The 27,984-nt window shown below is 37.3% G+C and overlaps 1 protein-coding gene across 2 annotated transcripts; it reads left to right on the top strand.

Annotated features, from left to right (window-relative positions):
* Positions 1-16: 16 nt before the first annotated feature.
* LOC110167748 (uncharacterized) lies at positions 17-27,984 on the top strand. Of its 2 annotated transcripts, XM_020933127.2 has the most exons (24): positions 17-75; positions 1,654-1,787; positions 2,256-2,338; positions 9,564-9,836; positions 12,960-13,007; positions 13,105-13,137; positions 13,212-13,271; positions 13,510-13,545; positions 13,702-13,773; positions 14,384-14,464; positions 14,549-14,662; positions 15,099-15,149; positions 19,315-19,374; positions 20,090-20,137; positions 20,466-20,522; positions 20,615-20,641; positions 21,122-21,157; positions 21,232-21,288; positions 22,114-22,161; positions 22,458-22,499; positions 22,598-22,654; positions 23,114-23,185; positions 27,326-27,382; positions 27,776-27,984. In XM_020933127.2, exons 4-24 carry the CDS (start codon positions 9,767-9,769, stop codon positions 27,778-27,780), a joined length of 1,131 nt encoding a protein of 376 aa, XP_020788786.2. In that variant the 5' UTR covers positions 17-75; positions 1,654-1,787; positions 2,256-2,338; positions 9,564-9,766; the 3' UTR covers positions 27,781-27,984. The 2 variants fall into 2 exon arrangements, with proteins under 2 accessions (XP_020788786.2, XP_055008725.1); XM_055152750.1 differs by lacking the exon at positions 21,232-21,288 and having other exon boundaries at positions 27,326-27,984.

Genomic DNA, 27,984 nt, shown 5'->3' with positions numbered 1-27,984 from the left:
GTACTAAGCAATACCAAGAACAACGGAGAAGAAGTGACAACTGTTATTAAGGTTACTTCAAATCTGTTTAATATGGTAAGTTTATTATTAATTACTAATTAATTAATATTATAATACATTCACTGTCCAATTTGATGAGACTTGCAATTAGATTTTGTAGAGTTTTTGGATAAATATAGTAGAATTATTATTATTTTTTCCCCCTGCTTTTGGATATTGCTTGGGTTTAATGCTAATGATTTAGCTCTGATTTAGTCCTTGTTTCATCCTCCTTAAATCCTTCTTAAGTATGTCTCTAGTCCTAATCTAGTCCTGGTTTAGCCCTGGTTTAGTTTTGGTTTTGTTAATGATTTAGCTCTGATTTAGTCCTTGTCTAGTCCTTCTTTAGTTGTGGTTTAGTCCTTATCTAGTCCTTCTCTAGTCCTGGTCTAGGCCTTCTTTAGTTCTGGATTAGTTCTTCTCTAGTCCTGGTTTAGTACTTCTTTAGTTCTGGTCTGGTCTAGTCCTTATCTAGTCCTGGTCTAGTCGTTCTTTAGTTCTGGATTAGTTCTTCTCTAGTCCTGGTCTAGTCCTTCTTTGGTTCTAGTCTAGTCCTTCTTTACGTTTGGCCTAGTGCTTCTCTACTCCTGGTCTAGTTCTTCTTTAGTTCTGGTGTAGTCCTTTTCTAGTTCTTTTCTAGTCCTTCTCTAGTCCTTGTCTAGTCTTTCTTTAGTTCTGGTATAGTCCTTGTCTAGTTCTTCTCTAGTCTGTTCTCTAGTCCTTCTTTAGTTCTAGTTTAGTCCTTATCTAGTCCTTCTCTATTCCTGGTCTAGTCCTTCTCTAGTCCTTCTTTAGTTCTGGTTTAGTCCTTCTTATGCCCTTCTCTAGTTCTAATCTAATTCTGGGTTTGTCCTGGTCTTGTCCTGGTTTAGCCCTGGTCTAGTCCATCTTTAGTTTTGGTTTTAGTCCAGGCAGGTTTCGACCCAATTTAGATGTGTGTGTGCAAGTGAACTTATCTGTTGCCTAATAAATAAATAAATACAGGAATAATGTCACCTGGGCCCCACATATGAGTATCTTAATATTTTAACATCTGAAAGCAAGGTACACTGTTTAACTTTTCTGGTGGTGAAACTGCCACCTGCTTGTTTCCATGAAGATCTTAATGCTTTGCCAGGAATTTGCCTCCATTATGGCGTTAAAGTAGTCTATCTTGCATCTATTCATAATTAATTGTGAATATAGCAAAATACCTTGAAAAACATGCATTCTTACTTCAAACAGGGGTTGCCTCTCCACAGATCTGACCTGTAACTTGGCTTGGTGGTATGCGCTGCTAGTCTCCTTGGAGTTTAAAGAGAGAATATAATGCAAAATAGACTTTCTTCTTTTTTTAATATGTAAATACATTGATTGAGCAAATATAATTTTCAAAACAGTAAAAGGTTACCATGGTGATCTAAATATGTCATGTGGTAGCAGTTAATACCCCATAGAAGTGTAATACCCCTTCTTTAATGTCATATTTCTGAACATTATGAACAAAGCAACAGCATATCCATGGTCACAAGCACATGGCAGTTAAACCTCTTGCCAAAAAAGTTCCACAGTGGACTTTTAAAATATGCTTTCATTTCTAAATTTGAATCCATGTGTCTTTTGTCACATGTGAAGCAGATGCAGAAACCTCAGACTTAACAGATCGGAGTGTCCAGGACGGAGGTGCGTTCAAAGACAAACAGAGGAGTGGAAAACTGCAGCACAAAGCACGTCTCTGTCCTCATGGTTCAAACTGGAGCTCTGTAAATGTGAGTTTTATGAATCATCCTAAAATGACCCGGACCTGCCTCAGGATCTGGTCTAAGACTGGTGCATGGACTGGACTAGACTAAAGACTGCTACTGCTACAACTACTTAGTACCTATTACTACTACCATAGACTGTAAATATGAATCTTCTATTATAGGCTCTTTGCCTACTTACGTCTATTTAAATTACTACTATTACTTTGTGTAGACGAAGACTGGTTCTTCTACTATACTTCTACTAAGTCACTATTAGTACTAGCACTACTATTACATTTATGATTACTAGCAGCTGCCTTGTCAGAATCTGGTTGTAGACTGGTTCAGGTCTGGACTTTGTGTGGACTGGACTAGGCGTAAGACAGGAGACTTCTAACTTTGACTACTTACTATAGTTAGTATTAGATTAGTATCAGAACAATACTAATACTAAATGGACACATTTTAATATATAACTTTTCCACATTCAAGGCACTCAAATGTCAAGTGTCTTGCCTATGGACACAACAACAGCATTCATCTGTGGGAGCTGGAATCACACCGCCAACCTGTAGGTCAGTAGATCTTACCGCTCAACCAATGTTGTTTATGTCAAGAGTGGGATTCAAACCGCCAACCTTCGGATCAGAGAAGTGTCGCCCTGGTACTAATACTTCTACTACAAGGATTATGATTACTAGTCTAGACTGATTCTGGTCTAAACTTTGTGTGGACTGTACCACTAAAGTCTGCTGCTACTCGTATTTTGGATTACTACTATCTTGAACATACACTAATATCTCTGCTGCGGAGAATACTAGTATTTTGATCACTTATTGCAATTGTAATGCTCTGGGTCTACAATAGTCAATTTTATCAGGTTTTCTTTAGACCTGGCTCACAAATGGATTTAGACCTGATTTAGACCTGGTTTTAGACCTGGTATACACCTGGTATACATCCGGTTTAAACTGGAGCACTCTGAATGTAAGAAAATTACGTTATATGAATCATCCTTAAATTAGTTGTGTCATAATCACATTCAGGTCTGGACTTTGTGTGGACTGGACTAGAGACTAAAGAGTGGTTCATGTCTGGTCTGGACTAGGTTGACACCTCACATAGTACTACCTTTGTCGTGTCCCTGCGGAGGATACTTCACCTACCGGGTCTATGTGTGATGGCATAATTGGTGGACCAGAGTAAAGACTGGTTCTGGGGCCAATACAAAGACTAGGGGCAGTATGAGAGCTAGACGCAAAAGACTTCATTCATTAAATCAACTTTACAACTGTTTAATAGTTTAGAGTGTGCATGTCCTCCAGGAGTTACCAGTTTATTTTTCTTCCCTCCATCCAAACACATTAGGCAAAGACATTAGGCATCAAGCAGGTGATCACGCAAGGCCAAGTTGTGGGTCAGATCTGCGGAAAGGCGACCAAGTTCACAGTAAGAAAGCATGTTTTTAAAGGTATTTTTCCAACAATAAATACATCTTTAAAGGTGTACTGTGTGATTTTTCTGGAGGTGGTCTGCAACCTGCTTGTCTCCATGGAGATGTTAATGCTTTGGTTTAAATTTTCCACTGCGTGGCATTAAACTAATCTGACTTTCATTTATTTGACTACAGGTGTTTTTTATTGCTTATCTTAAAAAACATCAATTCTTATTCTGAGTAGGGTCGCCTCTCCACAAATCTAACCTGTAATTTGCTTTGCAAATCTCTATGAAAATTCATAACTTTATGACAGTGCTGTGGAACATTCTAGGCACATGTCCATGAAGACAAGCAAGTGACGGCCCCTCCAGTAGTGAAGTTACACAGTCCATCTTTACAGCTACCATCTGTAAGTTTTTTTTGTTTTTTTTTTAACCAGTAGATAGTAGATATGAGACATGCCCCTCTCACCTGGCCCTTGTTCAGACCATAGACTCTAAAAATAAATGGATATTAACTAATGTGTTAAGTCGTTGCGTTCCAAATAGGAAGTTCACATGGAGTTTCTTCCTGCTCCTTCTGACCCTGACTCCCATTGACTTACAATGGAATATTATCGTCCCTCTTTCTGTAACTGCTGCTGTGAGCCTCATCATTTTGGTCTTAAATGTTTGTATTAACCCGCTCCACATGATCCTGGTGTTTTTATTTTGTTATTTTGTTCATTAAAATATATATTCATAATATACTGTAGATCCTGGCTCCAAATTCACCCCTGTAACCACCAGCCTCAATGAGTTTCATTTGACTGGAGTCGAACTCTATAGGTGACGTCACACTCACATAGTTCACTTCTTTATATAGTCTGTGGTTCAGACTCTCCTGCGCTCTCTAGTCTTCTTCTGTCAGGCCAAAGCTGGCACACCGTCACACAGCAGTAAAGTTGAGAGCAACTAGTAGTGATATGTGAGAATGCAACAAATAGAACAACTCTAATGACCTGCAGGTAACTAAACCCCATTAAAACAATGACATAGTACACTTTTAAACAAATGGATTATATTGTATTTAGTATTGTATGTTTCTATTTTAAATTATGTGATGTGTTTTGGTGAGATCTGAAACAAAACAAGCAGAAGTTACTCAGGCAGTTTGAACATTTGTTTGTATTAGGATTAGATTTAAAAGGATTTAGCATTTGACATTATTTAGAGTTATTTTAGTTTGAATGACTGATGCTGGTACAGTGTGTGCTTCTGTCTCCACAGTTTAGATCAGGTTCAGGGAGCGCGCTGCAAATATTGAGTCGCGTGGACGAGACCAGAGCTGCAGCCGCACAACTGTGAAACCAACACCTCCAGCTGTGAGGCCCAAACACTGGGCTCTAACTATTTAATTTAACCTGGGATGGAGACCGCAAATGACTACTACTACTACTGCTACTATTACTGCTTCTACTGCTACTATTACTGCTACTACTGCTGCTGCAACTACTACTACTGTTACTACTACTACTACTATGCTACTATTACTGCTTCTACTGCTACTGCTGCTGCTACTACTACTACTACTACTACTGCTACTACTATTGCTACTACTATTGCTGCTACTATTGCTGCTATTACTACTACTCCTACTCCTACTACTACTCCTACTACTACTACTACTACTACTACTACTACTACTGCTGCCACTGCTACTGCTACTACTAGTACTACTACTACTACTGCTACTGCTACTGCTACTACTACTGCTATTATTGCTACTACTACTACTACTACTGCTGCTGCTGCTACTGCTATTACTGCTACTACTACTGTGTACTACTACTTCTACTACTACTACCGCTACTACTACTTCTGCTACATTACTGCTAGTACTACTGCAACTCTTACTACAACTACTACTACTACTACTACTACCACTGCAACTCCTACTACTAATACTAATACTAATACTAATACTAATACTAATACTAATACTACTATGACTACTACAACTACTATTACTGCTACTACTGCTGCTACTGCTACTACTACTGCTGCTACTACTACTAACTACTTCTTACTACTACTGTGGAAGGTCCACTACCTGCTTATCTCCATGGTGATGTTATTGCATTGCCTGGAATGCTCCACAGTATGGCATTACACTATCTATCTGTACATTATGTATCTCTCTATCATTTACAGCCGTATAATGGTTAGAGCATAACCCCACCGATACAAAAGTGGACAGTTTAGTTCCCAGCTCGGTACTAAAGATACCTTGAGCAAGACACTTTTGTATGAATGTGATGTGTGACTGTGTGATTAGTCTGTCAGTAACCTGGTCTGGTCCTGGTCTGGTTTGGTCTCTGTGAAGACTCTTTGCATAGTACCACAAAGGTAGTGTTATGCAAAGGTCATCCTAGTGTGGATTAATATCATGCTGTGAAACATTACAGACAAAGCAATAACATCTCCATGGAGAAAAGCATTTGACGGACCTTCCACCAGAAAAGTTACACACTGCACCTTTAAAGCTATAGTATCGGAATGGGTATTTGAACTGAAAAGGCTGCATTCATAGTGATTAGTGGTGGAGAGTGGTCTTGTTTTTGTCAGTCTACCCAGGGGCAGTTTAGACTACAAAATACAACTACCAACGGATGTGGAGTGAATAAATAAAGAGCACAGTGTAACAGAGTAATGAACAGTGTAATGTACTGTACGAAAGCTGCTTCCTGTAGAAAACATGTTTAAGGAGAGACTTGGTAACTGCAGCGTATGATTTATTTCAGATAATTATGGCAACAACTCAAAGACATAAACAACAAAATAAGAAAATAAGGTAATGTGTATCATTAGACCTCATGTTTTTACCGTCATTTGGCCCCTGGAGCTCTTCATGTTTTTGGAAAATGTCCAGCAGTTAATGAAAAGGAAGTATGTTGTCATTTCAGATGTCGTTTTTGCATTAAACATTTTGAGCTGGGTTAATTTGTTTGAAATGTTCCACAGTACAGCATTAAAATTAAAAAAGCAGGTATCACCACCAGGCCAAGTTACAGGTCAGATCTTTGGAGAGGTGTGCTTTCTCATTGTGAGAATGCATGCTTTTCAAGGGTTTGTTGAGAAATAAAAGTACCTGCAATAGAATAGTTTATTATATGTTTATTTATCAGGGACAAAACACATAAAAACACTGACTTACACAAAGAGGTAATCTCTTTGTTTCCACCTTCAGTCCTTGAAATAAATGCATTTGTCACAGTGTATCCCAGGCAAAGCCACACATTTCCATGGAAACAAGCAGGTACCAATCCTCCATCAGAGAAGTTACATAGTGTACCTTTAACAAAAGCAAGCTACTATTAAGTTTTTTAGAATGCACTTTAAATGTAAATTAAGACCCCATTTACACCGAAATGAATCCGCGTATCCCCGTATCACCTTATCGCCGTATTGGAAACAATCTGCGTTCAGACACGTTGTTTCTGTGTCTGCAATCCTTCCCTATCCACACAGCTTTGAGCATATTTGTTTACGTTTTACAGAAACGAAACTTAAAACCGTATGGCTAATTTGCATAAACAAAGTGTTCAAAAAACTGCTCGCTATTGTGAACTGATGCAGTTCAGCTTCTGTCAGTGGATTGTATGTGTTCTGTCTGTAACAGAGGGGTGTTCTGCTGATGGTGAGTCTGTTCTGTTCATTGGAGATGGTTCATGTTAAACTTTTCAGAGATTATACGTCATACGCATAGACCGTATATATGAATATATGCTAGTCTCTTAACGTTTTGGCGGTGAATTACTTCGCAGAGCATAGACCTACATCAGTGTGTCAGCGTTTTCAGGCGTCCACACAGTGTCATATCAGATTTGTACTCAGATGAATTCATGAGAGCTGGCAGCACCAGATCGTTCTGTCTCTGGAACCGTTTTCAATCGGATTAGTGTGGACGAACACTGCATCCACAACAAAAACGACTCCAATACGAACTAGGGTGGACGGGGCCTTAATCAGTTCAACTCCGTTTTTCTTTCATATTGCAGGGTTTGTTTTGCCAGGCAAATCCAGACTGATCTCTCTTTGTATTTTTTTTATACAGATTGATGCAAATTTTGAGACATCCAGGAATAGGATTTAAAACTATTTATCAAGTTAAATCTAAAACAGCTGGATTTAACATCACCACCCACCTCCACATCTGGTGGGAGTAGCAGTCACCTACACAAACCCTGAAGAAACCATCTGGTTGACAGCGAAACGTTGGCTTCAAAAAATCCAAAGATTAAAAAAAAGACTAAAATTCAAAGTCCAGTTGTTTTCATTCTAACTTGTTTATAATATTTTATACAGATTGATATCAGTCTGGTCTACACACCATCCGCTGCTTCAAGTCAGACCAAACTGGATCGTCCAATCAGATTTATTTATTTTTTCAGTGACACATTTGGAGCTGCAAAACAAATGAAGCTCATTGGTCACCTATGATTTACAAATAAAAACAAATTTCTTTCACTTCAGATTAATACAGTGTAGTGCTTCGCTCGTTGATTCAGCAGAATGTTTTTCAGTCCCCTGTGATATTTCTTTCCTTTCTTTTTTCTCCAGTCAGGAACGAGCCATACGTTTCCCTGACTGGCTAATCTACCAGTCAGTCACACCCATTTGTGACTGCCCAATCGTAAAGTATTGTAGAAGTGTGTATTTTTGGATCTCTTTTGAATATTTCATGCCAGAGTACAATGTAATCAACAGGGAAAACTCCTGCCTCCATCTGGGAGTATGACATCATCAGACTTTATAATCTAAAAACACCAATAGGACACATAAGGACAGCACATATAACCTTTGTAAACCTTTGTACAGTTTTATTATACAGAACCGCTGCCATATGCCGCTCCAGTCTAAATCCACCTGGGACGGGACAATGCCAGTGTTCTTTAGGTAAACCTGGAGCTCGCACAGGTGGGGCTGGAGGTGACATGGGGTCAGGTTTTCATGAGTAAGACTTTGTTATTGTCTGAAAGTAGCAGCAGTTCAGATGCACGGTGGTCTGATGCAGTGAAGGAGATGGGCAAAGACAATGAGAGCCTCTGTACACTGGAGCTGTGGGCTGTGCGTCACGTTTGCATTAATGTAGACATAAACTGTAACAGAGGACCTCCCACGCCATAGGATCAGAGTCAGCAGAAACACAGAAGTTAAAGGAGTTGTACCTGATTTTTACTGCCTTAAAAATGAAAAAATAGAGCTAGTTCATTCTAAACAGCTTGCAGCCATCCAAAGTTACTTCTCATTTACATTAATGCATCCTAATTATTCACCACGTTGAGTTTATACGTGCTTCTCACAGCTCTCAGGGATTGGTGCAGGGTTTTGTCTTGACAGTGCAGATAACAGTAACTAGCATGGTAATGTGCATTTGCTGGTAATCAAACAATACATTTCTAGTCAGTACACAGTGGACGTCAAGAGCTGCTTATACAATATATCTAAGACATATTTCACTTGGATACATGGAGGAAAAATGGAGTACATGTCATACTTTTGAACGGGAGCAACAGCCATTCATGAGAGTGACCTTGCACGTCCAGAAAGATAACTGTATTACTTGTATCAGCTGGAGTAGTATTTATATTAGTAACAATGCTCTGGAACTTGTTATTTGGTATTCAAAGTAATATGGTATATTAATATTTAGGGATGTGCCACAAGATCCAGGAAGATCTTGGCATCTTGTGGGATCTTGCACAAGATCTTGTGAGACAAAATTGACACACACACACGCACACACACACACACACACACATATATATATGTATGTATATATAGTGAAGTCAAAATTGTGTAATGGATGACAGTACTTATTTATTACAAATTATGTCAAAATCTCGTCCTGTTTTGTCCTCGTGAACCCAATCTTGTGGTGTGTCTTTGTCTTGTGTTTTGTCCCACCACTCTTAATATTACATTTTAAAGCCCAAAATAATTTTGACAGAGATGGGTGACAGTTAAAATGAATATTGTTGAATATTATAATTCAGTTCTGGGTCCATTCACTAACAGAAATGATTGAGATTTTTGAATTTGCCATGAAATTTCTAAAAGGTAAAGTTCAGTTTAATCAATTCCAGAACCTGTCTCTTAGTATGACATAATCACAACAATCTGAAAACCACCAGTATTGTAAAATCAGCTCTTAGGGTCAAAATTTGATAATTATGAGGCTTTTTTGTATCGTCGTCAAACCAGGAAGTAAGTCTGGTGCTCTATATATCATCTTCCCATGCAGGTGAGAATTTGAGCACTAAATCAAGTCAAATGAACATTTCACATTTCACTGTGTGTCTGTGTTTTCTGATGGAACAGGTCCATGGAGGCAGGTCTGTGGGGGTGGATCAGAGGAGCCCATATAAAAGTCCAGACCTGGTCCTGGTGCAGCTGTGGTCTCTCTCCTCTGGGTGCTCTCTGTGTCTCCCTTGGGTGCTCTCTGTGTCTCTGTCTCCTTCGGGTGCCCTGTGTGTTTTTAATTTTTTTGAGCAAACGTAGAGTTGAGGGTTTGATTCCGGATCATGATGTTGGCTCGGGCCCTGCTCCAGACGTCGCTGCTGCTCTGGATGGCTCAACAGACTCTGCAGGGAGGTAAGAAACACGGCAAAAATGTTTTAAAGGTGCATTGTATAACTTTTCTGGTGGAGGGTCTTTCAAATGCTTTTCTCCATGGAGATGTTATTACTTTGTCTGGAATGTTTCACAGTATGGCATTAAACCTTTCTGTCTTGGACACTAAACCAGACTAAGTAACAGGTCAGATCTGTGGAGAGGCGAATGCTCACAGTCAGAATGCCTGTTTATTTTAAGTATTTTTGAGCTATAAAACCACTTATAATTGATTAAATGTAAGGTAGAAAGAACTGTTTTATGTTATACTATGGAACATTCCAGGCACAGCATAGAAACAAGCAGGTGACGGACCCTCCAGTAGAAAAGCTACACAATGCACATTTAAATTACTTCAAAGGTCAAGTTCAAATTATGTAAAAAAAAAAAGTATTATTATTATTCTGTTGAGTATGTTTGATTGTATAAATTTATTCATATCGAGACCTACACTACCTACTATCTATTATCTAGTCATTTATATTTTGTAAGACATTAGACAGGTTTTCTAGAGATATTTTTTAAGATTTTAAGTCAAAAGTCCAAAAAGTCATTAATCAAAAGGGTAACAATAAAACTTAAATTACAATTAATTTTTCCCAATTTAGTTTGAAATAACTTTATTCAAATACAGTAGAGGTGTAAAATGTAAAAATACCAATAGTTGAAACTTTAATGTCATAATATTAAAGGGACAGTGTTTAAAAGGTTCAGTATGCAACCTTTCTGATGGAGGATCTGCCATCTGATTGTTTCCATGGAGATGTTAATGCTCTGGAATGTTCCACAATGTTGCATTAAACATACAAAAACATCTCCATACAGGCAAAGAGGTAGCACTACCAAGTTAAATTACAAGTCATATCTAAAAGGTGAGCCCGCTTAAGAATGCAGGTTTATGTATTTTTGAGCAATAAAATCATCTGTAATAAAAAAATAATAATTAAAATGCAAGATAGACAAGTTTAATGCCATACCGCAAAACAAGGCAAAGCAATAACATCTCCATGGTGAAAAGCAGGTGGCCAAACCCACACTATAGCTCTATGACGCTGCAGTGATGTAATATTTGGCACAGACTCTGTTTAGTTTGATTCACATCCTGGATCTAAAACTACACTGTACAAAAGCTGGTGTTTAATGTCATAGATTAGTAAAACAGGTAAAGGCAAAATCACTGGTGTTGTTGAAGTTAATGTAATACCTCTTTCTATAGTATCTATCACCTGCTTGTCTCCACTCAGATAACATGTCTTATAATGTTTCCTAGTGTTTTTATTGGTCAAAAACTCAAGGACCCCAAGCTTTGGCTGTATATAAAGTCACAATTACAATTATTGTACTGGTCAATTACAACAACTGAAGTCTGAATGTACTTACAAATACTCTTCTGAATGAGACTGAATTAAACTTAAAAATTACAAATCATAGTGGCAGGTTTCTTGCTCAAAGTAAGAATGTGTGTTAAAGCAATAAAAAATTGATAAAAGTTACATATTGAACCTATTTTTTCTGCACAATTTAATAATAGTGTTTTACATTTGTAAGAAGCCTCTAAAAGAGCTGCACAGTTGTTGTCACCATACTAAAATGTCAAACTTGATGATGATAATAAAAATCACTAATTTTCAACATTAAATTGTAGTATATTCTCTTATATTCCCATGTAGTCTTGTGTAATCCCTTAGTGGTCCAGGTAGGTTCCATAGTGGTCCATGGGCTTATACTAGTCTATGTGCTCTTATATTTGTTATGATACAGCTCAAGGTCATTCTAAAGATCATTCTTTTCAAGAAAGGTTAATTTCTGTCAGGTCAATGTGATTTTTTAGTATCAATATTTGCTTAAATGAGTGTTTGGTTTCAATACTAGTTTGACTAGTACTCTGTACGAGTATTGAGTTGTATCTGATTTTTGACAACCCTGTAGTCATTATTCTTTCACTCCACACTTGGTGGTGTAAGGTACATCTGTTGCCACAGCTGCCTGGGGCAAACTGATGAAACTGTTGCTGACATTCATTTTTCCAACCCACTCTCTTTGAACTTGTCTCTCCTTAGATAAATCTTAAAGATACATTCAGGTGTTATCTTTAACATTATCACGTGGTTGTTACGGCCGCCCACTGGTTCAGCAACAGATCAAATAATCGGACAATGCCTGGCTCTTTCACAATAAAAGCCTTGAGATATATGTCCATTCACACTGTACTGTTAAATCTCATACTAGTGATATAGTGTGGGCAGTTTTTACCCAGCATGCAACAGTTCCCTGGCCAATTCAATGTGGTTTTTATGATATCAAATCTTCAAATCAAAGTTGGAAAGTGGCAGTGGGAGGAAAAATGTAACACAAAGTTGCTAGCTTAGACTTGGGGGCGCTCCTTTTGAATGAATGGATGTCTGTACTGGTGCAGTTTCAGATCAGGATCACTTTTATAACTCGCTAAACCGCGTTCACATCGGGGTGTGTGCATCTGATGTTTGGGCTGCAGGGTGTATGTGAGATCATGTCTTGTAGTGGTAATTTGTATTCTAGGTTTCAACAGGAGGGATGAGGATCTAATAATTTGGTGGTAGGTTTAAAGCCAGTGTTTTGGATGTTAAAATATGTTTCTAAATTTTAAATTGAAATGATATTGACCATATCCAAATTGTACTACATAACTCTGAATACTACAGTATATTTTGAAGAGGTGAGGACCTAAATTGGACTGGTGATGGGTTTAATAAAGCCTGTATATGGATTATTTCAAGCCTGACTTTGTTCAGTTGGTTTTCTAGTTGACATATAATTTTTAAGTTCAAATATCAAAAGTACAAAGTTAGCACCATTGCTGTTAGCTTTAACAATTCAAAACAAAATATGAATTAAATATTCAAAATGTCGCCAATAACAGCTGAAATCCATGATGAGCCAAATATCACAACGGCAGTTGCCTCACATGACTTCACAAGGCATACAATAGTGATATAAAAGGTTAAGTTTAAAAATTGCAATGACAGAAATTCCAGAAAGAAAAAAAAGATAATATAATGTATTTTTTTCTGCAGATGTGTACACTTTGCCTGTGACCTAACCCAACTCTATATTTATTTTTTTTAGGATTAAAGCCTCAGACTGTGGCATATGGGAGAATGCTGCCCAACAGAGGTGACTTTTAAAATATGAATTACATTTGGACTATAGAAAATATTAATTGGTCTCTTTAAAACTTTTATGTCTGTCTCTGTCTGTTGTATTTCATTAGGAGCTGGCCTGGGAGCTGGGGTTAAACCTGGAGGTCAGTGAACACAACACAACATAGAAAGACAATTATGAAATAACATACTATAATTTCTTTGTTTTTCTCTCCAGCCACAGGGGCCCTGGGTGCAGTCGCAAACCGATACAACACTAAAGCAATGAAGGCTGGACGTGCGTAGAATCTTACTTTTAACTTACAATTACAATACAATCACCTATTTAATATTCATCAGCTGTATTATTGCACATTTTAACCTAATTTTCTAACACTGGCTTGGTCACAGGTCAATTTCCCACACAAACCTATTTAATTTGTCTTACTAAGCCAATACAGAAAAATGACTTATACTATATAGGCCATAGGTTATAAAGGCCAATTAATAACATTATTTTCTGTTTCTGTTACCAGTTGGCCGGGGGTACGGAGGTGCACAGCTAGGAGTTGGTAAGTGTATCTTTATTTGTTCAAAACTTAATGCAGATGTTTTTCTTCACTTTTTACATACTTAAATTTGTGCTGGATGCATTTAAAGTCCATAATAATTCACAAATCACCAAAATAAACATGAGACAAATGATCTTTTCTGTTAATGTTTGGTAGGTGGTTACAGGTCTCTCGGTTTGGGAGGAAGAACTGGACTCAAACCTGGATATGGCACACAGGGAGGATATGGTACATAACATTTAAAATAACTGCCTTAAAGGAGCAGTACGTAATTTTTTTGATGGAGTAAGAGGCACCTGTTTGTCTCCATGGAAATGTTATGGCTCTGGCTTGAATTTTGTATCGTATGGCATCAATAATATCTATATACATCAAGGTTTATGGTTTATTCTATTTAATTACTGGTCCTATTCACCAGAAACAAACTCTGCTTTATTTTCTCATATGTAAATACAAATGAACAAATTGAAATGATATTTTTGCTCAGTATGGCAGTAAAAGTATCTTTATCTGTTTAGACAAGCAGATGAAGCTATTAGGCCAAGTTATAAGTCACATCTGTGGATAGGCGATGCCGCTCACAGTAAAAATGCATGTTTTTTGTCAGAATGTGGACAAAAAAATTCCAGAAAAAGCAATAACATCTCCATGGAGAAAAACAGACCTTAGAATATTAAATTACATAGTACACATTTACCATAACTACATTAGATAAATTCAGTATTTGTAGTTTTGTTGTTCATGGGTTTCAGCTTCTTGTTATATGCAAAATTTTGAGGACTATTATGTGGTTATAGGCCTTTATTGCACTATAATTTTTATTGTTTGATGTTTACAGGAGCCAATCTGGGCACAGGGATGCTAGGTCCTGGACTTTCTAATGGGCAGGGACTTGGACTGGGACAGGCTGGAAAACGTGGTAAGAGTTTACATAGAGTTTATTTATTAAAGTATTAAAGTGACACAAGTTAAAATATGATGTGTTTTTTGTTTATTTTTAAAGCCTATGGAGCTGGGCTGGGGACTGGTCTGGGGACTGGTTTAGGGACTGGTCTGGGGACTGGTTTGGCAAATGGACTTGGAACAGGTCTCGGGACAGGCCTTAGTGGACTTCCAGGTAAATACAATTGTGTTATTTATGTTATATCTTTTAATTCCTCTACCATTCAGGTAGGATCCATAGCAAAAGGAAAAATCATTTCTGTCAACTGGACAAAGGTTTTTTGAGTGAAGACATTTCTCATCCAAGCAGCTTCTTCAGTACTGGTCAATTGCTGGTAGAACAGTGGAAAGAATAGAATTATTCTTTTGCCATTTGCGTATAGTTTAAAGTATTCATGGATACACTGAAACACATTCTGGACACATGAGAATCCTATGGCAGAATTTGCTTGATGTGCCAGATGTTTTGACCTGTTAAAGGGTTAATATATCTGTAATTACTGAGCTTTTCCATGTGAAACACAAACTGGAACTTATGTACTTTATCACCACAAATGACATGGTGCAATTTGGTTTTATTTTTTAAGTATTCTTTTTTGTTTTTGTTATAGGAGGATATGGAGCTCTGGGAGGATTGGGGGTCCCAGGACAGGCCAGGCAGGGTAAGTACATACAAATACACAGCAAAAAATCATATCAGTGTTAGTGAAAACAATTGGAATTCAGAATATTTCATTATTAATTGGTAGTAGTAGTAGTAGTAGTAGTAGTAGTAGTAGTAGTAGTAGTAGTAGTAGTAGTATTATAAAAACAAAAGTAGGGATGGATATATTTGTGAACAGTTTGTGGATGTACATTTTTTTGAGTGATCAATGAAAGGAGAAAACCCATATAGAGACTATTTTCTTTTAACTTAATGAACAATAAATAATATTTAATGTATTTATTATTTATTATTATCTAAAAAGGTACTTAGTCTTTTTAACCATAGACAGTTAAACCAAAAATCCCTGTTTGGACAATGAGACTTTTTCTTCTTATGATGATTTTAAATATTCATGTCAAACTCTTCTTTATTGCCTTATTGTAATTGTGTGCTTTTTGTTATTTCATTGTGAGATTCTTGTCTAGAATCCATAAGGCTGGTAGTTTATGTCTTCCTGATCCTTCTTTCCTTTCTGGTGAATGTAAACAGTTTTGTAACTTATTTTGAGTACTCGAGTTACTCAAAATGACAGTACTGACTACTATCCACTGATAATGCCATGGAATAAAGCATGTGATTTTTGTCTTGTTTGTTATTTTATTTTATATTTTAATTTTATATTGTTCATGCTTGTTTGTACACTCCAAAAATATCTAGCATGAGTTAAAATGACTAGATGTGAGTATGTTGACCAGAGTAAGAGCTGTATGTGCTGGATTATTTGACTTTTCCCAATTTGCAACCAATTTATCTTGAAATAAGAAGATTATGTAGACTGTGTAAAAATAAATCAGTTCAAACTATGTGGAAAGAAGTCAAATAATCTTGGTCCATCAATTAAAGGTGCATTGTGTAATTTTTCTGGTGGAGGGTCTGTCAAATGCTTTTCTCTATGAAGATGTTATTGCTTTGTTAGAAAGGTTTAATGCCATACTGTGAAACCTTTCAATCTTCAGTCTTTGACCAAACCAGACCAAGTTACAGGTCAGATCTGTGGAGGAGAGACCCCGCTCACAGTCAGAACGCCTGTTTTTCTAGGTGTTTTTGAGCAATAAAACCACCTGTAACTGAATAAATGTAAAGTAGAGATGTTTAATGTCATACTGTGGAGCATTCCAGGCAGAGCAATGACATTTCCATAGAAACAAGCAGGTGATGGACCCCCAATGAAAAAAATACTTAGTGCACCTTTAAATAAATCCTGTCAACACTACTCAAATAAATGTGTTCTGAATTGAAGTCATTTTAACTAGTCTTTAAAGTGTGGTTGCACAGAATACACTGCAAAAAGTTGTATCTAGGTAAATTGAAATTATTAAAGTAAGAATATTTGAGTAGTAATATTTGATTTGAGTAGTAGTGTTACTTGCAACATTGTACAGTTGGTAGTGAAAAAAACAAAAAAGAAAAGAAAATGTAATCTTCCACATACAACATTTTTATCCATTGACAGCAGAAGGTCAGATTTACTCAAATCAGATCAAAATATTCTTCATTCAAGTAATTTTAAGTTGCCTTGATATACATTTTTTGCAGTCCTAAATGCACGCTGTGTGTGTTTGTCCTTTTGCGTTTGTCTCGTCTTGTCTCGTCTCTGTGTGTTAAATTATGGTGCTGCTTAAGTCCTCCAACTGGACTTGTGTCACGCCATAATAAATGTCATCCGATCTCTGTCTGATCTGAAGAACTACCTTTTCAATATGGATTCTCTCTGGACCTCAAACTGAACACAGGACTTAAGATTTAGACTTAAAGGTCCTATATTACACGAAATTGACTCTTGTGAGCTTTAAGCTATGTTATAATGTTGTTTTCTCCTCAAAAACATACCTGGAATTGTGTTTTGTTTCATTCACACCATTTATTATTAGTCTGTCTACATCTTTAAAGCTCCAAATGCTCTGTTCCACCTTGTGATGTCATGAAGTGAACTGGAATTGACAATCTCTTGAACTTAACTTGAAAACTACTTTTTCAAGTTAAGTTATAGAGATTGTCAATTCCGGGGCTGAAAATATCCAAATGATTCAAGGGACAATCATAAAGAGGAACAGTGTGTTTTCAGTTTGAAAAGAACTCCTAAAATACCTAAACATGCAGGATTTGTGTGTTAAACATGTGTGAATGAAACAAAACACTCAGGTTATGTTTGTGATGTGGAAGCAACGTTATAACATAGATCAGAAAATAGCGTCATATGGGCCCTTTAAGCTTGCTCCTTTGTGTGTGGCAGGTCCTGTTGGCTCTCCAGACATTCATTCTGGTGTCCACGGAGCTGTCAAAGGAGTAACCAACAGAGGCCAGTTGCCATACCCCCTCAACCCCGTACGAAGCAATGTCCAACACCCCTCTACACTGGAGATACAGACTGATACCGGGATTCGACCAGTAGGGGGAGACATTCGAGGACTTGAAATGGCCCAAGCTAGGAATATCGGCAGTCCCATTGATAAACCAGGGAAAAGTTTGGGCCTAGGAGGGCAGAGGAGAGAAGACTACCTGCCTATAGAACAAAGAGGAGTACTACCAAACCAAGGATTGACAACTGGACGCCATCTTGCTAACCCTGGCTTGGAGAAAGATCTTAGGAACCTCCCAACACAACTAAACGCAAGAGATATTGCGCAAATGCTGCCAAATCAAAGGCAAGGCAAAAACTGTAACAAAGGAGTGAACGATCAGCTCGGGATTATCCAGCAAAGTGAACTGCTACGATCTCAAGGTTTGGGCTCGCAATTTCCAATCGACAAAAGCACAAAATATCATGGTCAGTCTGGACTGCAAACCCAAGCAGAAAATTCACCGAACTTCCAACAACAGCCTCTCCTGCTTCCAGACGGTTTAAGAAGTGGAGTTTTTTCGATATCGCAAGGACAAAATCTGCCCGAAGACGCGATTAGGGAGTTAGGTTTGGTTGGGAAAAGCACAGATAAATTACAGCCCCCCCAAACTCGTATCTCCATAGGTATAGAAAGCAGTCACGGAGCAGCAAATCTTCACATACAAGGAGTAGAGGGGAACAGGCAGGGTGCTGTGCCAGGTGTGGGGACTGGTGGAGCGTCAGCAGCGTCAGTAGGGGGCGCTAGTGCGAATCTAGGGCTGGGATTGGGTGAAGAGCAGAAGTCGATCGATAAAGAAGGAAAGCATCTGTTTCATGAAGGAAGAGACGTGAGGGAGCCCAAGGCACTGCCCGGGAGCACTGGGGACAATACACAAGGACCAAGTAAGACATAAGATAACGTAGGGCTAATTAAAGTTGCACTGTGTAACTTTTTCGGTGGGGCGTTCAGTACCTGCTTGTCTCCATGGAGATGTTTTCTCTTTGCCTGTAATGCTTCACAGTACAACCTTGAACTTGGCCATCTTGTCTTGATTAAATTGCAGGGGTTTTCATTGCCTTAAAAACCCCATGATTTCTTACTTTGAGCAGGCTGATTTGTAACTTGCTCATCTCCAAGGAATGAGCAATAACATCTTCAGGGAGAAAGCAGGGGGTGGACCATACTCTTAAAAAGTTACAGAAACGGAAACAAAATCATATCAAATCATTTAGAAATCATCAAATGGCCAGCAGATGGCAGCAAAATATGGTTCTGCTGTGAGACTTTGGTTTTGTTTATCAAAATGTATGCCTTATTTTGAGTTAAAAACCATGGCATAGATGTTCAAAACTCTGAAAAATGCTAACAGTACTTTTGAAAGGGTTGATTAAAGGGTTATTGAAGCAGTTTAGCAAAACACCTGTAACACTGTTGCTTTATGCATGCTTACATTTTAAAACTTGGGGAAGAATATTATAATCTTTTGTGAACATATCTTCTCTGTCTCTTCTCCCACTGTGTCAGTAACATCGAATTAGTCTGTTTTGTTTTGTTTTGATATCGACATCTGGTGTGGTTTTCTTGGATTCGAACCAGGAAAGTTCTTATACAGGTGCTAAAATCTCCACAACTAAAGTAAACATAGAAATCATGTCTGTGCTTTTGTGCCTCGTCAGCTAGGCATGTTAAACACCCCATTGACTATTACCACATTGTTTACATTTAACTTTCACTTTCCACTAACACATGTGTTGAGTCTTACGTCAAGTTTAAACTAAATTTCTTGTATTTTCTTAACAGGTTATCTTGGACAAGGAAATTATCTGGGAGCTGGTCTGGGAACAGGTGGCTATGGAACAGGTAACAAACAACGGCCATATTGGAAAATGATGTACTTGTTAATTGTTATAGGGAGCAGAAGTGTTTCACAGCCATTAGGGGTCACAAATGTTGACTTTATTGCTTTACCTTGCTCTACAGTACATTATAGTATAGATGGTGGGTTTCAACTTCATGTTATAGGCGACATTTTAAGGACTCTTGCCCATTGAAATGATAGAATGTTTTATTTTGAATTGTTAATTGTTAATTGGGATTTTCAATTGCTATGACAACCATGCAAACACCAGATATATTACATACATTGAACAGGATACTGAGTGTGCTTAGTTATTATTTATTTTACCAATAAGTTAAAGTTTAAAGCATAAGAAAATGTGAATGTGTGTAACTGTACTTAAAATGTTTGTGTTCCTGCTTATGTAATATATAGGTCAAATCACCAATAAAATGTAATAACATTCAAAGACAGTTATTCATTTTGTAAATGGTATGGGCCCCCCAAGAAGAAACTGATACTGCCCAAAGCTAGATACGGCCCTGGTAGGAAGGCAGGCTCTTAACTGGAAGAGATTTCATATTATTACCCCACTTTTGGTGATTGTGCTGCTTCTATACTGGTAATGCATGCTGTTGTTATGTCTTCGGGCAAGGCACTTCAGAGATATTGCACCAAATTTGACATTGACTTTTGCTGAGAGTGGTTAATGCAGAGTAATATTGATGTTTCTTTCAGGTTTGGGTAATGGAGGATACTTAGGAGGTGCTGCCGGGAAGCTGGCGGGTAAGTGATTTTTTTAATGCATTTTATAATATAATAATCCAAGAAACTTTTTAACAGTCTTGAGTTTAAAGATCACTGGTAGCAACCAGGCCCGGCAACAGAAATTTTGGGGTCAGGGGCAAGAAGACTCTTAAAGACTCAGACATGGGCCCCCTCCAATATTAATTAATAGGCAAAGGTTCCTTTAGGGTAAAAACTAACCAAATTGAAAATGTGCTTTGCTAAACCTTGACAACAAATAGCCAGTTCAATACAGAAACTAACAAAAAAGAAACAATAAGTAATTTGTTCTTTGTAATCACATTATTAACTTTTTCTTTGAATGCAGCCGGTTATGGAGATGGAATGACAGGATACCTCGGGGCTATGGGAGGAAATGGATACGGTAAGTGCATTCTCATTATTTAAAAAAATATATATCTTTTTTTGTGTCTCAAAATGCTTTAAATTCTCTGTTTTCTCTTTGTGTTCAATCAGGTGGAGATGTCAGAGCACTAACCCCAGGTATTTCCACTACTGTAATTACATATTTCCACATTATAACAGTTGTAACACTGATTTATACTTACTTACAAAAATGCCCTGTTTATTTACTTTTTATGCTGTTTTGGTTCTCAAGACAATTATCCAATCAGAAAGCAGAATGAGCCTCACATGAGTCTCTCATTTGGGTTGCCCGTTTCAGTGCTAAAATTTAGTTAATTTGAACCTAAAAGCCCAAAAGAACTCTCTCTGATCTTAACTTCCTGACTTAAAAAATTTATAAATAAATAAATAAAATTATAAGAGTGCAGTTTCTTTAACTTTTAACAAAACCAATCACACCAGTCCCTTTGGAGGATACTGCACAGCAAAGACCTCAAATACCAATGCAAAAGCTTCAAAAAGTATTTAAAGAACCAAAAAATAAAGCATAAGATTGGACATAATAATTCTAATATTATATAATTGCTGTACTCTTAATTTGATGATTTGCTTTGGCAGGTTTTGCAAATGGCTTCGGTGATGCATATGGAGCTGGTAAGTGCAATCAAAACATGAATTCTTATGTTTAAAAATATAAAGTTTTAACAGTGATTAGTGGTATTTTCTAGGACGTGATTTACCCACAGAATTAAGTGAAGTGCCAGACAAATCAGGCAAAAGTAAAGGTAACAGTTAGACCTCAGAAACTAAAATCATGGTGCTAATATCGTCTTTCTAATCTAGATAATTGGGATAATTTGGAGTAATAGACAGGAGCAATGCTATAGCTGCATGTTTAATTACTTTAAAGGTTCACTGTGTAACTTTCTATGTTATTGCTTTGTATGAATAGTTCCACAATTTGTCATTAAACTTATCTCAATTGGGACAAACAAGTGACATGCAGGTCAGAGCTGTGGAGTGGCCAGCCTCATCAGCTCACAATAATAGCAATTAATAAATTAGGTAAGTATAGTATGTATTATACTTTGGAACAATGCAAAACAATAACATCTGCATAGAGACAAGCAGGTGGTGGAACCTTAACCAGAATTCACTTGGATACTTCTAAAACTATATTTTGTGTTCAGGAGGCAAACTTTTCTTTAATGTATCTATGTATTTGATGAGAATACAACATTATTACATAGTCAGAAAATAGCATAATATCCTTTTTTCACTTGTGTCAAAGCTCCTGTCTTTTCCTCCAAATTTGTGTTTTGTGGACAATTATCTACTGTGAAATAGTTCTTTTAATTTTCCCAATTTCATCTATCCATTATTATTGATCCATGCATCTATTTAACACATTCAATTGCTTCAAATAATAAACGGCTATTGGAGAAGCCATGTTCTGAGGTGAACATGTTGCCCTCTTCCAGTAGGTGGCGGTGTTGTGTCTTATTCATGAAGTTAACCCTGGTGAAGCTTCATGGTGCTGCTACCGTAGATGCGTGACTTAATATATAGAAACTATCATATATGTAATTAAATGTGATTGTATTTTTCAGCTTTAAGTACAGGAGCCTTCCCCGGACAACTGCCTGGAGCTGGATATGGTACAAGAACCATTTTAACTTTTAGCCATTCATAGGACATAAACTACCTGTTTGTTGTTGGGTTTTTTTGTTGTTGTTTTATATATATAATTATTTAACTTTTTTGTTTCTTTCTACATAATCCCATTTTTTTGCTTCAAATATTTGATGTCTTCTGTATGTATATAAAATGTAAAAAGTTGAAAAAAATACAGAAAAAAAGATTGACTGAGAGGATGTATCCAAACGTTTGACTGGTATAGTGCATCGTAATGAAAGTTCAATACACTGCTATTCAAAATTTCATTTGTTTTCAGGAGCACTGGGTGCAGGACTGGAGACAGTTAATGGGAAATATGGTATGTAAACATGGTCTCCAAATAGACACTCGGCTCCAGTGGGAGGGAATCTGGGTGATGTCCTTGTTACTTGTTACATCTAACTATTGTGGTCTTAGGAGCTGCAGCTCAGCTTCCATATGGAAGTGCACCAGTGATCCCTGCAGGACTGGAAGGTAAACACAGCATTAAAGCTTCTTAATATAATGTATGTAACAGAAATACTACACAATTTAAACACAGGGAGGGAAAATGTATTACATTATGGATTAAAAGTAGCACATTGAATGATCAGAAAGTAAACTTTTTAGTCTAAAAACATTCTAAAATAAAAGCTTTTTTTTTTTTCCTTTTTTTTTTTTTTTTTTTGATTGTGTTTATTATACAGAAAAAAAACTTCCAAAAACACTTGTCCTTATTCTAAGCAGGCGCGTTCTCCACAAACAAAGGGCTTTCTCTTGTTTTCAAGCAGATGTTGTTACTTTGGCTAACATTCCACAGTGGAACATAATCTATAGATGTGTTTCCCATTTACCATGCAAGCAATATACCCATATCATAAGTAGTTAAAGTGCCCCTCTTTGCAGCAGTTTCACACCTCCTCCTCTCTCCTCTGTCTTCTCTTGTGGTTTCAGGTGAAGGGGGGTACCCATACAGCCAGCCCCTCGGCCTGGAGGCAGAAGGCGCTAAATCTGCAAAAAGTTACGGTTTGTGTCTCTGAAAGTGTGAAAAATATGTGTGACAAAATGTGATGAACTTTTCTGCAGAAACAAAAACGCCATTAGTTGTCCTCATAGTGTAATAATGATGGTAGTGATAGAAGTAATAGTAATGGATGTAATTGTCATAGTAGTTGTTGTTGTAGTGGTAGTAATAGTAGTTGTTGTCGTAGTGGTAGTGGCAGTGACAGTGGTAGTGGTAGTGGTAGTAGTAGTAGTAGTTGAAGTAGTAGTTGTTGCTATTGTTGTTGCTGTTGTTGTAAACGTTGTAGCTACTGTATTAGTAGTAGTTATTGTAGCTGTTATAGTAGTAGTAGTAGTAGTAGTAGTGGTAGTAGTAGTAGTATTTGTTGTAACTGTAGTAGTAGTAGTAGTAGTAGTAGTAGTAGTAGTATATAAATATGGTCTCCAAATAGACAGTAGTGGTAGTAGTAGTTGTTGTTGTAGCTGCTCTAGTAGTAGTAGTAATAGTACTGATTTCTATCCAATTTAGGACACAAAGCAAAAGTCAAACCTTTGTCATAACAGAACAAAGTGAAGGGGGAACAGAGATGAAAACGATTAGTACAATATGAGTCTGCGATTGACTCATTTGAACAGCTGAAAATCAAAATGTGGAAAGAAGTGAGATTTATATCAAACTCTGCCCTTAATTTGACTACACAGCAAAAGATTATATGTAGATCAAACTAAAATGACTTTGAGGAATATTGGATGACTTGAAAACATGAAAGGATAAAATGCTACCTACTCGAAATTATATTATATGTAGCTGTGGTAGTAGTAGTAGAAATTGTAGTAGTAGTAGTAGTTGTAGTAGTAGTAGTAGTAGTATTAGCCAAACCTAATCATGTCTTCATTTGTGGGAAGAAGAGGGAAGATGTTGAACTTTGGGCAGCATTAGTAATTAATAATAGAAATTGTAGTACCAGTAGTCATAATAGTTCAGTTCAGTAGTAACAATAGTACTAGCAGCAGATGCATAAATGGTGGTAGGTAGTAGTAGTAGTAGTAGTAGTAGTAGTAGTAGTAGTAGTAGTAGTAGTAGTATATAAATATGGTCTCCAAATAGACAGTAGTGGTAGTAGTAGTTGTTGTTGTAGCTGCTCTAGTAGTAGTAGTAATAGTACTGATTTCTATCCAATTTAGGACACAAAGCAAAAGTCAAACCTTTGTCATAACAGAACAAAGTGAAGGGGGAACAGAGATGAAAACGATTAGTACAATATGAGTCTGCGATTGACTCATTTGAATGGCTGAAAATCAAAATGTGGAAAGAAGTGAGATTTATATCAAACTCTGCCCTTAATTTGACTACACAGCAAAAGATTATATGTAGATCAAACTAAAATGACTTTGAGGAATATTGGATGACTTGAAAACATGAAAGGATAAAATGCTACCTACTCGAAATTATATCATATGTAGCTGTGGTAGTAGTAGTAGAAATTGTAGTAGTAGTAGTAGTTGTAGTAGTAGTAGTAGTAGTATTAGCCAAACCTAATCATGTCTTCATTTGTGGGAAGAAGAGGGAAGATGTTGAACTTTGGGCAGCATTAGTAATTAATAATAGAAATTGTAGTACCAGTAGTCATAATAGTTCAGTTCAGTAGTAACAATAGTACTTGCAGCAGATGCATAAATGGTGGTAGTAGTAGTAGTAGTAGTAGTAGTAATAATAGTAGTAGCAGTAGTATTCCCTAACCTAATCATGTCTTCATTTATGGTAAGAAGAGAGAAGATGATGAACTTTGTGCTACTTTTTTTTCTTGGAATTTTAAACCATAAACCAGGACTTTATTACCACTCAACCATATAATACTGACCTTTCATTTGACTCATAGAGATTCTAGATGTCGTCATGGCACGTGACATGTTATTAAAGTAACAAGGAAGCGCTTATTTTATAGTTTCTTATCTAAAACACACTATGACAAACCCTCACACCCTTCTTTATTATTATCACAACGTCAGGGCTTAAACAGGCGAGGCCAGTTACTAACTCCAGTTGTAGATTAAACGTTATTGACTGCTGTGGTGTAGTTTGTGGTGAAACACTGATCGACAATGAAATGAGACCAGAGATCAGAAATATCTCTACGCACTAATGCACAGTAGGGCAGACAGCAACAGTCAGGCCTTTTCTCTGTATTTAACTATACTGAAACAAGTTATGTTAAAAGTCTTGAATGCAATAAAATGTTATCATGGTTTGAAAACATGTACTGCAGGTTCTGGGTCCGCTACCATGGAGATGATATTGCTTTGTCTGTAATGTTCCACAAAATGGTATTAAACTTATATAAGATGCATTTATTCAATTAAAGGTGTTTTTGTTGCTCAAAAATACCTTTGAAAACATGATTTCTGATTATGTGTCAGAATACAAGTTTTATTCACAGATCTGACTTGTAAAATTGGCTTGGTGGCTGCTTGTTTCTATGGAGAGTAAAAAGGGCCATACATTGAAGTAAAGCAATATCATCGCTGGAGACAAGTAATTTGTGGGCCTTCTATCAGAAAAGTTACACAGTGTACCCTTAAAGAAAATCACCCTTTAACTGTGATATTATAAAGCTGCAAAAGTTTAGTAAGTTCAATTGTTTTGATCCAGTTTTGTGATAACATGTTAGGATTGTTTCCCCTTCTCATTTACCCACTCAAAGTTGTATTTCGAGCGGTTTGTGTCTGTTTGGGTTATCTTTATTCTCGTGTTCGCTGTTTTGTACTTACTTAAACTGCAAAAAGCATTGCATTGCTAAATTAGCTAAATGAGGTTTTAAACTGGATTATTATCGGATTTCTGGAAGCTGATTTAATTAGCATGCAAACTACAAAATCTAATTTGAGTAGGGTGACCAAACGTCCGTTTTTCCCCGGACATGTCCGTATTTTGCGTCATGTATGGGGCGTCCGGGTTTTTTTTTTTTTATAAAGTGATGCAAATGTCCGGGTTTTCAGTACCGTTCACTGGGGGCATTAAACTGAGCGTCTCTCGTAGCGTCTGTGACTCAGAAGGAGCGAGACACAAACAGTCGGTCAATCTGCAACATACCGAAGCACAAATGCGCATTTAACAATGACTTGTACAAGAAATTCTCCGTTTTCCGTCCCGATCGGGACCAGTGTGAGTCTATGTGCACAGGATGTGAGGTGAGAGTACAGTGTCCCTTGTTTATCGCAGGGGTTACGTTCTAAAAATAACCTGCGATAGGTGAAATCAACTTTATATTTTACAATTATTCTATCTGTTTTAAGGCTGTAAAACCCCTCAGCACAAACTCTATACACTTTTCTCAGATAGGACAGGTGCAACACTTTTTACTTCCTTCTTAAAACTTGTTGCCGCTGTCGTCCTTGTGTTATTTTACTCCTTCTTTATGTAACAAACTGAAGATTCATTTATTCCGTAATGGAGCCGACAGCGCAGAGTCCTGCACGGGTCAGTTTTTGGAGACCCCCAGTACAATACCGCACCTGCGCAGTACAGGACCACACCTGCCCATTAACCCGAGATTATATCATACTTTTGCGCTGCCTACGCCACAGACTGAACCAAGACTAAACCAGGACTAACCCAGGACTGATTCCAGGACTGTAGAGGAGGACTAATCCATGACTGAACTAGTACCAAAACAGGACTAAACCAGAACTGAAACAGGACTTACCGGCTCAGCTCCGCACCTCACGGAGGTAAACGCGGCAATTACCCGATCTCGCTTTGTGGACAAATTGCTCGACGTTTTTTCTCTTAAGTCCAAGATTAGTCCTGGTTTAGACCTGGTTTAGTCCTGACTAATTACTACCCGCCTGTAATACGCAATACAGGTTCATACGCTGTAAAAAAAATAAATAAATAAATAAAATCCGCGACACGGTGAGACCCTTCCCCAAGGTGTCCGGGTTTTTACAAACTGAAATATGGTCACCCTATAGTAGTAGTAGTAGTAGTAGAGTTCAAGAACTATACAGAAAAATCAACTGTCCCAGCTCTCATGGGGGGTAAAGGTCACACTTTAGGTAATAGCTTTTGAATCTCACTTGGGTTAGTTGAGCTCTTAGTTCTGATATGCTAATGCTAATGCTAACCCATACCCATCCATTGTTTTTATTTGTTTTTCTTTGCAGGAGACCAAGCTGCAAAATTCACCGGAGGACCTGCTGCTTTGGTCAACGGCTACAAAGGTGACGTTTGATCCACCTGCAACTAAAACAAATACTTTAAAGTTGCACTGTGTAACTTTTTGGTTGGTGGTCCGTCACCTACTTGTTTCTATGGAGATGCCATTAAACAGATCTACTTTGCATTCATTCAATTACAGGTGGTTTTATAGCTCAAAAATACCTATAAAAACACATCTTCTCACTGTGACCTGTAATTTGGCTTGGTTTGGTCTCCATGGACATAGAAACGTTTAATATCATACTGTGAAACATTCCAGACAAAGTAATAACATCCTTATAACTCCATTGAAGACAAGCTTTTCACGGACCCTCCACTAAGAAAAGTTACACAGTGCACCTTTAAAATGTCTTCAAACTTGTCAACTTCCTGGTTTTTCTTTTGTCTCCAACCAGGTTAAACTCTAAATCCCAGGATTCCCTCAAACATGGATTCATTGTATTGTGTGCCAAAAGAGTTCTATACGTTTGCAATTGTCTGCTTGGTCCGACTATTGATTCTACAATTATTAATATTGTTTTAAGCCTGTGTTTTTTTTCTGCGTGTCTGTATTCATAAACCTATAAAAATTGTGGTAAAATATAATAGAACGTTTGAATCAATA

This window comes from Boleophthalmus pectinirostris, unplaced genomic scaffold (genome assembly GCF_026225935.1).
Source record: "Boleophthalmus pectinirostris isolate CB_2022bp ecotype Guang Dong unplaced genomic scaffold, ASM2622593v1 HiC_scaffold_17, whole genome shotgun sequence".
NCBI lineage: Eukaryota > Metazoa > Chordata > Actinopteri > Gobiiformes > Gobiidae > Boleophthalmus > Boleophthalmus pectinirostris.
Note: the sequence above shows the minus strand (reverse complement) of the source record. Positions and strands in the feature narration are given on the sequence as shown.